This window comes from Dipteris shenzhenensis, chromosome 9 (genome assembly GCF_047967505.1).
Source record: "Dipteris shenzhenensis isolate YYH24624 ecotype China chromosome 9, Dip_SZ_1.0, whole genome shotgun sequence".
In the NCBI taxonomy this organism is placed as follows: Eukaryota; Viridiplantae; Streptophyta; class Polypodiopsida; order Gleicheniales; family Dipteridaceae; genus Dipteris; species Dipteris shenzhenensis.
In genome coordinates this window covers 20,248,243-20,263,119 of record NC_141604.1, presented here as the reverse complement: position 1 = coordinate 20,263,119, position 14,877 = coordinate 20,248,243, and the positions used below count along the sequence as shown (strand labels likewise).

Sequence of the window (14,877 nt, the reverse complement as noted above, 5' to 3'; positions counted from 1 at the left end):
GCGCATGCACATACGTGCGCACATTTCTAGCTCGTGAGTAAAAATCACTCTTATTTGACTCTCTAGTCTAACTAATGACCTTGTATGTAGATGCATTTTGGTGTAGTAAACCTTAAAGAGAGTTAGTACAGTGGTTTAGTGGGACTACAAGTCATGATGCTATCTTACATGCTCCAAAGGAATTGATGTACTCCACACAGTGTTATCCTGGCAAAGTTTGTAGAATTGATGTACTCCACATGATGTATCCTAACAAAGTTTACAACAAGACATTTGTCATGGCATTCTTGTTTGCCTTGAGATGAATTACCTCATGCAACACCGTGTCTCTAATCCTCGCCTGTAAAGATGGATGCAATATCATGCCTCGACCATAAGAGATTGTTCCTTTACATGCTCATGCATATATGGACTTTGATTTTGCATGGCATGCCTTTGCAAGAATGCAAAACCTTATCGTGAGTTGGTTCATCTCAGGGTAGCGATAGAAAATTGCATAATAAAAATTGGATTGTCAAGCCTTTGTTGAGCTTAGCCATATTGGAGAATTGCAAAATCATGAACATCAAGCTTTATGCGACGCTCGACATACTTTATTACTTAGTGATAATTGAAAGCTACTTAAACGACAGACAAGAGCTAGATAGGAGCACCTCTTAGACGGGTTGCTCATCTAAAGCCTTCTTTAAAAGGCTACACTATGATAGACAAAAATCACATATTTGTAGAGTTCGAGATGGTAATCAGCAATGGACACACTCTAAAGTATAGCTAGCAAAAGCATGTGTCACTCATTTTCAAAATTTGTTTCTTTTCCTCATGCTCAACAAATAAAAGCCACAGAGGTACTTCTCTCACATGTTTGTGCTATTATTGATTCGCACCAAATGGCTCAATTGGAACAACTTTTTACTTCTCAAGAGCCCTCTGATGCTTTACATGCATGTGATGGTTGGAAATCTCGTGGGTGGAATGGATCCAAATTAGAAATTTTTTACGGCTTTTTGAGACTTGCTTTCTCCAACTTTGTTATATATGATTAGACATGCATGGCCTTCTCTACAAATGCCAACTATGTGGAGAAAAGGCTTGGTAAAGTTGGTCCCAAAGAAGCAACTATGTGAAACCCTTAGTGATTGGTGTTCGATCACATTGATGCCTAGCAAGACCTTCTTTGCAAATTGATGTGGAAAGGCATTTGATTCTACACTGCTGGCATGCCATGGCCAAGTTGGAATTTGGAACAAATTGTAAAATTTACTTTATTCGCTCTATAGGGATTGCTCTGCTTCGTGCATTTTGCTTTATACCATTGCCACACATCCAATGCTCATGTGTTTGGATGATGGATGTTTTGCATGGGATACAATTACCTAATGGAAGCCAATTTGTAGATGATTCCTTCTTTACTCCTAAAAATATTGAGCAAGATTTATTGGACATTATGGATGCTTTGTCTTTATTGGACTGGCTACAGGTTGGCATATAAACTTAATAAAATCTATGCTTCTATCACTTCGGCCTAAATAACGGCATAGAATTTTGTGGCTTGGTTCTATCTTATCTTCTATTGAATTATTCAAACATTTGGGCTACCCAGTGGGATGGAATATTTCTTTTACATAACAAAAATGCATGGATGATGGACAAAATACATCAAATGATTGATTGCTCAAAACTCTTAACATGCCACTACGTTGGGACTTCAAATTGTGCATTCCATGATTATGGCATATGTTTAGTTTTATATGCCATTAATGATGCTTTCAAATAAAGACTTGGAGGATTTCATGTCAAAAGCTATGGAATTGTTTTGTAAATCCAAACACAATAAGAAAGAACTGAGGCTTCACCGCATGAATATCTTTGTACAAAAAATAATAAGGGGGTTGGAATATTTTAAAAACATATATTCATATACTTGCTAGAAAAGGTATGATATTGGTTGATACTCTGATAGGAAGCCATGGTGTGTCATGCTTCAGCATACTTTTGCTTTTGGCCATTGGTTTGTCGACCCCTGGAATTGCATTATTGGATATTTTCATAGGCACATTAAGGGTTGTCCTTTTTCTTCTAGATTGATTGCTAATTAAAAGGAGCTTCTCTCTTGACTTAAAAGGCATGCTAGACAAGACATGCTGGGAAACTCCATGAGATTGGAAAGCCTCCATTGGTCAAAATGTTTTGTTGAACCATAGCTCTTAAACAACCACGAAAAGTGGTATCATGAAATTGCATCATGTGATTGATGATGCTGGTTATGCCCTATCTTCTTTTCCTCAAGCTGGAATGATACAATCTGCATATGCATTATCGGCCCTTACGCATGACATTTGTGACTTAATTCAGCCAATCCCACTTGTACAAGAAGAGAATAGACTATAGAATTGGGTTATTTTTAGTAACAAAGAATGGGAATGTGATTTGACCCTTCATAATTCCTCTATAACTTATACATAATCCTTCTTCCCTCCCATTGGGTCCAGTAAAAAGCTAATGCGGTGTGGTAAATGGACAAACCTCTTTGGTGGGATATGTCATCTCTCTATTATTTGGGAAAACAAGTTTCCTCTTAAGCAAAAGGTTTTTGTACGATGGCACTGCTTACTTGTTATATTCTCCATTGGGAGATTTTTGGCCTGATGGCATATAGCTTTTGCTCATTGCCAATCTTATGGATTCCACCTTGACATGGTGCCACATCTTTTATGGGAATACCTACTGATGCTTGTCAACTTTTTGATAGGTTGACTACACTTCAACAAAGTTTCTCATCCATAAGGTTTGGAAAAAAAATATGGTTGTTGGTCAGTTGCAAGCTAGTGTTTGGAAATATGGGGATTAGATTATGGGCACTCTAGACCATTTGGCTGCATCAACTTTTTGGCACTGGGAACTTCCATACTTCCTTTTTCTTTAGACACTCTTTGGAACAACCCCTATTTGATTGTTTGCAATTGGTATTATTAATGAGGATACTTTAGATGTGTTTGCATATTGATTCTGACTTTCCTTCTTCTTGAGGGTTTCACTTACTACATACTACTTTATCAATAATATCAACCATGGTTTCACCCCAAAAAAAAAGTGTGTGTGTGTGTGTGTGTGCATGCATGCGTGTGTGAATAAAGTAACAACAAATGTCGAGAATACAAGAATGACACTAGTTCTCTGCAAGGCAATATGTGTGTGTGAATTAAAAAAATCACACTTAAACCCCAAAATGCCATGTGTGTGTGTGTGTGTAACAGCAAATGTCGAGAATACAAGAATGACACTAGTTCTCTACAAGGCAATATGTGTGTGTGAATAAAAATAATCACACTTAAACCCCAAAATGCCATGTGTATGTGTGTGTGTGCGTGTGTGCCCCCACTTAGTTACACTTTCACAATTCTAAAATTTTCTTCTTTTGTTTTGTTCATGATATTCGTTCTCTTGCCTTGTCACATAACAATCCTTAACATGGTCCTCATAAAACCAAGCTTGATTTTCTTGTTCTAAGAGTAGAACACAAATAAATAATTTTCAATATACATTGGGATACGCCGACAAAATATAAACTGTTGCAAAGTTTCAAATATGTTGGGATACACCAATAAAATATAAAAGGTTGCAAATTTGCACCACTTTCCTTATTATTTTGACAAGTCCTTCAAAAGACACAATTAATAATTACTTTCTAGCAATATTACATAAAATGAAGTAAACATTTTGTCCCAAAAAGATATCTAAAATCAATTGCATGAAGTTGTATTATTCTTGAAGATAAAAAATGGGCAAAGAGCTTGCATGAATGGAGGAGACTTTATCAACACAAAATAAGAATAAGAAACTTTAGTTCAATCTTTAAGAAACACAATACATAGGTCATGTAAATGTTCTAGAAATGGGGAGACGACAAAGTTGTGTGAATGAACAAAATTTGGAACAAAGTTTTTCATTTCAATGTGTGTTATTGATATCTTAATAAATGTTGAACAAGCGCTTCAATTTATAATAATACCAATTGAATAATAATATAAATGCATTCTAGTTCTTACAAGTTATGTTGACAAGAGTCTAAACTTCATAGCATCAAGGTAATCTATATCTAGATAAGTAATTGATATGTAAAATAAAGTTCAATCAGGATGCGTGGTTGAGAGAAGACTAATTGAATGATCAAACGAAGGAATTCACTCTTACAAAACCATCAACAATGGTTGAAATAAGAATCTTAACTTAAGAACACCATGGAAGTCTATATCAAATAATACTATTAGTGGACAAGGGAAAAATCATGTCTTAGGAAATGTCCAGCAAGGATTTGCATTTGAGAATAGACTAGTTGAATAATAATATATAATCATTGGGTCTTATAAATTATTTACAATGGTTTGGGAGTTTGACACCGTGGCAATTGATGTCAAAATAAAGCTATGACTAGACAAGGGACAATCTGATTGGTTTTTTTAAGACTTTTTTATAAATGTTGTTAAAGAAAGAACCAAAGGTACTTATTGTGAAAGAAACTTGAGGGTGCACTTTCCTAACTAAAGACATTTAACATAAAGATCCAATGTAACAAACAAACGAGGTTACTTGAAAGTGCATCCAAGAAGCAAATAGATATGCACATTGTGTAGTAATTGTCCCTACAATCACATCATGTCTGATACAAGTGCAACTCCTCACAGCTACCATTGAATCTTCATGTCCTCCACCCCACGTTCCTAGCAACGTTGCATAAGGTTCTAGTTTATGGTCGTAGTGTTTTCCACACATGCCATGTAAGCCCATAGCACACCTCTAAAAGGACATTGCTCATGCATTCCAAAGTTGTAAATGTGGTCCACCCCTAACAATGGCATCACCAAAACCCTAAACTATGCCATCACCACCTTAAGAATTGTGTTGAAGAGGACTCATACAGTGTGTCACTATATTGGCCAAGACAGTGCTCTATAGAACCTTATAGATGCCTATTGATGCCTCAATGTGGAGTAGTACATCATGTGGACCAAAGGAAAATGCACTACTTTGACAACTACTTGAATCCAAATTATAAATTGCAAATAGACGAAATCATAGGATTAGCTTGTAATTGTTATGTGGACTAAGGTCTTGACAACCATCACCTTCTTCTTTGGGAAACCCCTAGAGTAATGGCAAACTGATTGCACTCGAAGCAAAAATTATCTTTTTGCGCTTTCATCGCCTTCTTGGGAGTCCTTACTATTGATCGATGGTCTAGTGAGATAATGAGGCATGTCGAAATGTAGGTGCTCCCCCATGTGAATCCTTAGCTCAATAGCCCTTAGTGCAATTGTCGACTTTCTAATACGATTGCCGCAAGTGTGCATTTGAGGGTCCCACTGAGATGGCTAACTTTCTTAGGATGTTGATGAACTGCTTGCTTCTTCTATGCAAAGACTTCAAGGGTCGATGGTTCTTACAAGTTAAAGGATCCATACCCGTAGACTCACGACCCTTTTCATGACAGTAAGGGTTTCATCATAGTTCTCGGCGTAGTAGTAGACATTGTCCAATCAATCAATTTGATGCCTACAGAACTTTGTTTTGATAATTGGGTGGAAGACCAAATAAATACATCATGCACACCACAACATGTGGCTCCTCCATGCCTTAAGTTTTAACACCAATGTACCAAGTCTTTGAACTCTTGGGAGCAAGTGTTTAGGATGCACTTCCCCATCTCGCATTTAAATAATTTACAAAAACTGTTAACTTGTTTATAGAGACAAGGGCCGACTTAAAGACTTTTTTAAATCTTTCCCACGTCGTCAGTTTTCTGGGGAGTTTCTTCAATGAGGTGAAAGCTTTGTGTCACAATGTGATTTGTAATTAAATAAAGTGTTGTGCCTAACAGCATATAGGTCTAGTAAAGTGACTTCATTAAAGTCCCACCAAAGGAGGATCTCGTCCAAGCTCAAAATTTCCATGATGTCACTATATAGTGGTATTCATAGTGACTATGCCTGTGCTTGTATGTCATTAACATTTGTTTTTTCAGTATATTAGGTTATGTCCCTAACCCTAATCCCCTCTTTTGTTAATCTACACTTCATGCATAAGAGTCGTAATAGAAGAGTGAGAATGGTATCGTGGAGAGTTCCCCCCCATGTGGATTCTACTGCCACACAAATGCCCAAATGTGCATCAAATATTTGGTTCACATAAATAACTTTTTATCCATGCGCCAAAATATTGCAAAATTAGTTTACAAGAATTGCTTTCCTTGGAGCTTTGATGGTAATGAGACAATTGGCTAGCTTGAATGCATCAATGGGGATGAAGTCTCACGAGTCATGCTCCAAACAAGCTTGGAGGAGAGATACCCAATTCTAGTAGCTATGCAACAAGTAGATCGTGCTTTAAACATTGAGACCCTTATTTATTTGGTCTTAGAGGAAGAAAGGAGTATAAAGGCAAATGTCTTTGATTGAGTCATGCCATCTTGTCAAGAAATTTGGGAACATGAAGATCAAAGGGAAGTATGAAGACAATTAGAAGTGTGCTTTTTGTGGAAAAAATAAGCATCTTGTAGAGAATTATTACAAACAAATGGGAGAGGAATCAATCAAAGCACACATTGTTGAGGAAAACCTAGTTAAAGAAGCTCGATTGGTAGTTGAGATAAGGGATGGTGGTTTTGTTTATGTATCTTGAGTTTTTTGGTTGAGTGGTTGTCCTACTTTGTGGTCGGCTATGGAGCAACAACTTCATATTGAAGAGGCACTCCTTGTTGTTTGTTTCTACCATGTAACTCCTTAGATTTAAGAGGGGGTGTATGAGATAAATCTTAGGATATTAAGTGATGGAGCACACGATTAAGTTCTAGGTGTAGGATTGTGGTTAGACTGGTTGACTGCAATTGGGTATCACACTTATCAGTTGTAGGCTATTTAATTAAATTGTGATCATGGAATGAAACTTCTTTTTTTATTGGAATCATGATTCTTCTCCAGTTGACCTTCTCATTTCTACCTTTTGAAGTTTGACCTCTATCTCCTCTTGTTCTCTCCTCTATAGATGCACAACTCTTCTCATAATCTCATAGCTCTCCTTTATGCATGCACACTCTCCTTGTGAGCACCTCTTGGCTCTTCTATGACTCTTGTTCTCTTCAGTATAGATGAACTCCTCTTCTATGACTCTTGTTCTCTTCACTATAGATGCACTCTTCTCATAATCTCCTAGCACCCCTTTTATGCATGCACACTCTCCTTGTGAGAACCTCTTGTCTCTTCTATGTCTCGTGCTAATATGTGAGATAATTGTATGCTCATTTGTATTTGCTCTACTATTTGTTTTATTCAAGCCTTAGGAGAACCCAATGTTTTTTGAAACCATCAAGTACTTATACTTTTTCGTGATCCTACAGGTTCGAGGGCCCAAATTACTCAAAAGACTGTGTTGGGGTTGGTATTTTCTCTTCTCGGAGAAGATGAAGACAAATGAATGGCACATGCAGCATGAAGGACACTAGTTCGTGAGTTCGGACTAAACAAGCAGTCCTTCGACACTAGCGCGACGAGGCTCGTTCTATTCAGAAGCAGATCAAAGGATTGAAAGATCAGAGACGTGAATCCACATCCGAAAAGGCAAAAGCTCCGTTGAAGTTCCTCCAAGATACATTGCGGAACGTGCGAGCGCACATCTGCCATCTCCAAAAGGCAGATCTGTGAGCACCACCAAAACGGTTATGAAGCGGTTACCGATGCCGTTTTGGCTCCGGACACTTTCATCACATCGAAGGGGCATGGACGGTCCCAAACAAAAGCCATATGTTAGATCAATATCATGGTGAAGGAGCCAGAGTGTATTTTACTCGCCTGCAAGCATGGCTTTGATAAGAGCATCGATGCCAGCAACAATTGGATAAGCCAGAGGTAGTAGATGAAGGAACGCAGTTGGAACCAAGGCGAATCGAAGATGGAAGTACCCAAACTCCTAGTCTCGAAGATCAAATCCGAACCCACCCTGAATTCACGGCGATCGTAGGAACATCAACGTTAATCAAATGGCAAATGTCGCGCTGTCTCACATTCAATCCGTTTGCAAAATCCCCTCAGAAACAATGAAGTACGTCGGGACCAGTATTGGAACAAGCACAAACAGATACGGTACTGAGTCCCCTCTTTTCCCCATCGAAGCCATGGCTTGAAGGAGAAACCGAGGGTTCGATCCATTCGACGGTGCAAAACTGGAGAAGCGGTCTATCAAAGAACTGGAAGATTTGCCAAAAGACACGGATGAACCGACAAAGCAGCCTGAAAAGGAACCAGTAAACCAGTTGGAAGGAGATCAACAAACACGGGAGCAAGAAATCGATTCCGTACAGATATGGGTACCCGAAGACATAAACGATCAGCCTAATTTTCAGACTCAATTAGATGAGGAGGACAATCAGTTTGTAACCACCCGGGAGCCCACCACCACAATCTAGACCCAACTCTCCACTGGCTCAACATCAACAACAACACAGATGGTTATACCACCGATCCCACTAGCTACCCCTTATGGAACACCACCGGGCAGTCCACAACCAAATATGGCAGCCAATCCAAATGTTGCCAGTTTGAAGTGTAATTTTGAATACTGGGGCACGAAGAAGAACGATCCTGATAGCCATGTGGCATAGCTTGAAACACATTGGCAAGCCAGTCGTTTTGACGTCATGTTCGGTCATGCCAAGAAGAAACAACAGTACTCTGGCCAGTAAAGCCATGAGCTGGTTCAGTCCGTATGGAGTAGCACACTTCCTGGACTATGAAGATTTAAAAACAACGTTCTTGGCACGCTTCGGAAGGTAAAAACCCCGAACAACATGCGAAAGAAACTCCGGGAACTTCGATAGAAGAAACTGTCAGTTGAGAACTATGTGCAGCAGTTTCGGAATTTGAATGCGAGATTGGAGCCGGTCGAGCGGCCCACAATCGAGACATTAGCCCAATATTTTTGCAAGGGATCGCGAAAAGGCATCCATAGCGTGGTAAGTGGAATCGACTTACTGGCCGGTCTTATTGATTCGGCTAAAAGAGCTGAACGGAGATGTGGAACAGACAAAAATAAATCAAAGAAGGATGACACACATTCTGACAGTGATTCGGACTCATCCACATCAGATTTTGACTCGGATAGTGAATCGAGTTCAGATGAATCATCGAATGAAGACTCTGAAACCAAGAAAGATAGAAGGAAACAGAAGGGGAAGAAGAAGAAAGGTACCAAAGATTCTAAAAAGAAGAAAGGAAGTTCGAAGTCCAGGAAAAAAGAGACAGGACTATCAAAACTGATCGAGGAAAAACTGAAGCAGCTTCATGTACCAGATGCAAACTCACCACCCCCATGTGTGGGATATGCAGGAAGACACATAAAATAGAGACCTGTTGGTACAATCCAAAGAACTGGACAAACCCGCAGCCACAAGGTCAGCGGACTCCAGTAACAGGAGCCAATGCTGTGGAATTGGCACCAAACCGAGGACCACGACGTCCACCATGTAACTCATGGCAGCACAGATTTCCAAACCGGTTCCAAAACAGGGGACCCAATAGATTTCAGGAGTAGGAGCAGCAAGCCAACTACAACTATTGCAGCGGAGATCCCTGGGTTGGGCCGGATTGCCCACTTTGGTGCAAACACAGAGAGGAGGGAGGAATACCGGTTGTTCAATACAATAATAAAAATCAGGGAGGACCTTCGTAGAACCCGGCACGATAGGCAAACACGGTAACAAATGAGGAAATGGAAGACGAGTTGCTAAACAAATTCAAAGTTGCAAGAAACATGGACTTTGACAAAAGAAACAATCACAACACAAACCTATTGGATGTTGCACAAAAAATCGCATCACAAACATTTTTCCCTTCCATTTGTTGATTTCAAATTTCTTGTATGTGAATCTATAGTTCTCATGATAGAGTTCAATCTTCCAAGCATATATCTCAACCATATGAGTGATAACAAAAACATCCATGGGTGAGATAGGGAAGTTGTCATATTTAATTAATGTAAGGTACTCTTCCTTATTTTGCAGATGTGGGTACGCCTTTTCAAAAATATTGTTTTTGAAAAACATTTTGTTCCATTTGTCCTCCTCGTTGGCATTGTCGTCGCTCAAGACTTGGGTCACAAAGCACATTATCCTTTCCCTTCATACATGGCTTGGAATGTGGGAATTTAACTTGAAAGATATGCATGTCAACAAACAATTGTTTGCTGGGAACAAAAATTGAAACCTCTCATCAATCATAACTTCTTTTGAAATACATTGCATTGTCATATTGTACAACTCCAGGATTATGAGTGGGAAGTTCTTCTTTCACATGAGAGAATGAACTATATGAGCAAACAAAATGTTCCCATACTTCATATTGAAAGAGACGAGACAAGTGTTAAGTAAAAAAGTTACAAGGAGCATCATCTTATAAGTAAAAGTGAAACAGATTGGGAGGTACAGGTTCACAAATGCTTGTTTCATACAAAGAAATCAATTACTAGTCTCTTGGGTGGCAGGCATGAAGCCTGTCAACACCCAAACATGTTTGTCAATAAGCGTCCTTTCACACGCTTACTATACAGTTCAGCTCTTAGTTCATGGGTGCTTTGCTCCAACATTTCCACAAAAGAGTTTGACAAATTCAACACTTTTTCAACAAGATCATCTTTCAAAACAACTTCTACTACTGAACCATCATATGTAGTTATAGTAGCCTTCATCTTGGGATTTTCACGAGCTCAATGTCTTTCTCGCACGAAAGACAGTAAACATGTCCTTGACGATGAGAGATGTTGCTTTCCTTGCAAAAGCTGCAAGCGGAGTCGTACAATGTTGAGTTTACACTAGTGACATGAAGGACACCTCCAACCTACTGGAAAATGTAAGTGTTAGAACAAGCACTACAAAACATATATGTTTATGAAATACATGTCAACTTTGTTACTGAATTCCCATGTTTTGTTACCTTATTGCCATAGCCAATTTGCTGGATGTGTACATTTAGTACTTTGTTTAATGATGGATACAACAAGTGGACATGTACAGGAATGAGGAATTTTATGTCCAACATATTCAGCACAATGGGTTGAGTATTTTTTTTGCACCCAACATTCCGTAAAATGAAATGAGATACCCCAGCATTCTTGAAATGATCTGTGACTTTGACAAAGTCATCACGGCAATTGCTCCAAAATGTTAACTGCAAGTAGGTGCAGAATTAGTAACCCCATCTATTGTATGGAATTGAACATTTCAAAATTCAAAATGACATACCGTAATGAGATCATCTGGCAATTCACTGTCTCCAATAATTATCTCATCGCGTTGCTTGAAAGATGAGCCCAATTTTATTATGGTCACCGCAAGAGTGGTGAATGGTAACTGATTTCCCTCCCCCTTGTTTATTAAGTTCTTACATTCCTTGTATCGTGCAATAGTTGTCTCAGGATACAGTATAGAAGTCACAACAAATGGCTCGAGCCTCTCAATCTGAGTTGAAGGATCAAACACTAGACTATATTTTGATGTCCCACCATCATGTCTTGAATGTTTATTGCATACTGAGAAGTTCATGACTCTAACACAATCACCCACATTCAAAATTCTTACAAATTCCAAATAGTATATCTCATTAATGTGGGGTGTGATACAACCAAACCCTTTTCTGTCAGCAAGGTCAACTTTTAAATTTCTAGGGTAGGACACATTTTTGGAATCATGAACGTGCCATATTTTATTCAGCACCTTCCCCTCGAAAACAACATTTTTAACTGTTAGGTCTATTTCCTTTATGAGAAGAGGTATTTGCTGAGTAATAGCAAGATCCTCAACAGTTTGCTCAGTTGGCTACTCAACGCAAGAGCTATTGGTAGAAGCCTCCTCCTCCACAATAAACTTAACCTTCTTATCCTCAGGTGGGCCTGGGAAAGTGAGGTTTCTCTTCACAGACAATCTACGATTTGGGGAAGGCTTTTGCACACTTGGGGGAGAGCATGTCAGCACTGACGCTATTCCAGTACTTGAGGATGGACTAGCTGGGGTCAACGATTTCGAAACGCATAGAAGATCATTGATTTTCTTTATTTCTTCCTCCTTACTAGTACTTTCTGTCACAATCAATAGGGTGTTGCCTTAAGTGGAAAGAACATATTTATTGTATTTCTCAAAATTTAGTTGCTCAAATAAATCCACCTTAAAAGAATTTTAGAAATGAGATAGATTTCAGTGCTGTACATGTAAGTAAGGAAACAAATAACAGCACATAGTACCTATCAAACACATGAGGCATGACATAATTGTCAGTCGAGTAAAAGAAAGACATAGTTTTCAGTCTACTAAGAAAAAGATGACAGTGAAACAAAAATCATTTTATCATTGTGCCAAAATAACCACGAAATTAAGATATCTTTTACAATTGATTATAAATAACAAATGAAGAGCAGTAAGTGCTGCTCATTATCGCAAATACATGCAACAAGTGCTACTCATAATCACAAATACACCAAATTAAAGGAGAGTAAATGATTCACTGCTCACACTCACATTTGACCAGAAATTTCCTCACATCACTCAATTTATAATTGCGGTAAAGGTATCATCAAATGTAGTACAGTGAATGTCGGGATTATAAACCTAAACCTCATGAGCTAAAAACATTATTGTACCTTCCTACAATAAGTTAAAAATCTCAAAAGATCGAGACCAAACTGAACAGTAAATGTTGGGGTCATTACAATCCTTTCAAGCTACAATCACACAGTTACAAGAAAACAGTTGCAATAACAAAAAGATTTGTCAATCCTCTTTACAGAAGAGTAGAGGAGATTCCAAAATAAATGTTGGGGTCGTTACACACATGACGACGTACAATGGACGCAGACATACACCAATAAACCATTACAACCAACGCAAACTGATATCGTTACTTGAAAGGAGTCCTAGTATCAGATTTTGGTATGCAAGAAACATTTACTAAACCATCCCCTTCTTTAAACCGTTAAGCATACATACATTCTGTTCATTCAATGCTTCAGGAAAACTACTATCGGCCAGCAAAACAGTGAAGGCTGCCTGCTTCAAATATCAAATAAGACGTCGCATACGCACCTTCGAACACATGGACAGAAGAAGACATGCTGACCATTTACGCATAATGACAGCATGTCAGAAGGCAGGAAGGCATTTTAGCACATGCAAACTCAGTCCTAGAAGAATGCAGGTTTGTAACACGTCGCATGCACAGAAGACACGTCTTCACCATTTTTGCATACTCCTCGCCTACTTTACCAAACGCAAAATCACGATATGCAGACAACGAAAATGACGTTAATCAGCCTAATTCGCCTCTTCAAACGTCCATAATCAGGCACAGCAGGTGATAAGGACAAAGACCAAGACACTAAAGAGGCAAACAAAGTCTGTTGAGGAATGGCAAAGTACTTAACGTGCTGATGTTTGAAAATCGTAAGTCTACACTTCCACACACTTACAAAATAAAACTAAAACCTGTGGACGGTAACTACACACAAGGATAGAACCGTAAACCGAGCTATATACAATAGCATTCAGTGTAAATCGTGCCTTAGATCTGGAAAGAAATCTGGTTGTGGTACCTCGTAAGCACAAACAACGAGAAAGAGAAACAAGCGTACACGGTTGGCTAGTAGACACTGCCACTGATAGCATAGAAAGACAATAAGTGGAACAACTTACAAAGGTAAAAAAAGTCCTAGTGCTAAGATACAAGTGCAATACGTGACCAGCACTATACAAGTATCAGCGAATCAAAGTTCAGAACTTGTATTGATACGATTAGGGCAGTACGCACACCGGTGAGTCACGAATATTCCCATTTAAAGCGTGGTCGGGTGAGGCATCGTGATGGCAAGAGGATGTAGACGAACCACGTAAACTTTCGTCCGACTAAGAGATGTCCTTGTACCCTCTAACCACAAAGTGTATTAAGATAACAACATAGGAATCCAAGCTAGTTGCAGATAGGCTATAATAGTCCCAGAGAGCCTCGTTACCACGAGAAAGACAAAGATGAAACATAAACAAGACTACGATACATGCAATTAGATTCTCTAGGAGTAGTATGAACAAGTTGACGCCAATACACGCAGTGAACGACTGAACATTCTATAAAATCAAAGACAAAGTCAAAACCTCATACCAAAGAGCACAAGAATCAATGACACAGTATCAAACGAAAAGAGGTAATACACCAAGGGAGAACTAGCTACAAGTTCAGGTCATTCGTCAAAAAGATTAAAGAACAAATAAACGTATTTCAGTCTGTATAAATTCCAGAACCGTTGCAGAGGACCTATGTACTCAGAAACGTGACTACGGGGAAGTGTATCTATCTACCATTACTGCTCCTGGATATAACCCGCATTCCAGGACTGCGTGATATGATCCTGACGTCATCTTAGAAGCATGTATGCATGTACAACACACTTGATATATCTTGATTCAATCATAATCATCCGCACTCACTACTCCAATCGGAGATGAAAAAAAGTTAAAATACTCAAGCTAGCCATCAAACCCAGAGCTCATATTGAACACTGTAAGGGACCTACGTATTGTAACGACTCTACAAAGCGGCAAACAAGGTTGTAACATATCGTTCAGCATCCCTTAAGGCATTAACATCGTGCAACGTACCAGAGTTATCTAGAGCATCAGCAGCCGAATGACAGAGAAGATAAGGTGAGATCCCAATGACAGAGCCAACCTTACAGAAGCTTCACCGTGAGAGAGAGAGAGAGCGAACAATTATGTTCAACGTATCATAAACAACAAAAGGTTCCGGACCACAGTCTTCCAACACTCTTAGATATTTTGCAAGAGAATCTAAG

At 38.9% G+C, this 14,877-nt stretch overlaps 1 protein-coding gene across 2 annotated transcripts; it reads right to left on the bottom strand.

Moving 5' to 3' along the window:
• Nucleotides 1-10,443: 10,443 nt before the first annotated feature.
• LOC147898345 (uncharacterized) lies at nt 10,444-11,856 on the bottom strand. 2 transcript variants are annotated; one of them, XM_087379903.1, is made up of 3 exons: nt 11,285-11,856; nt 10,977-11,210; nt 10,444-10,883 (listed from the first exon to the last, which is right to left on the bottom strand). In XM_087379903.1, the coding sequence occupies exons 1-3, from the start codon at nt 11,582-11,584 to the stop codon at nt 10,881-10,883; spliced, it is 537 nt and encodes a 178-aa protein (XP_087236029.1). In that variant the 5' UTR covers nt 11,585-11,856; the 3' UTR covers nt 10,444-10,880. The 2 variants fall into 2 exon arrangements, with proteins under 2 accessions (XP_087236029.1, XP_087236028.1); XM_087379902.1 differs by having other exon boundaries at nt 10,444-10,880.
• Between the last annotated feature and the right edge of the window lie 3,021 nt (nt 11,857-14,877).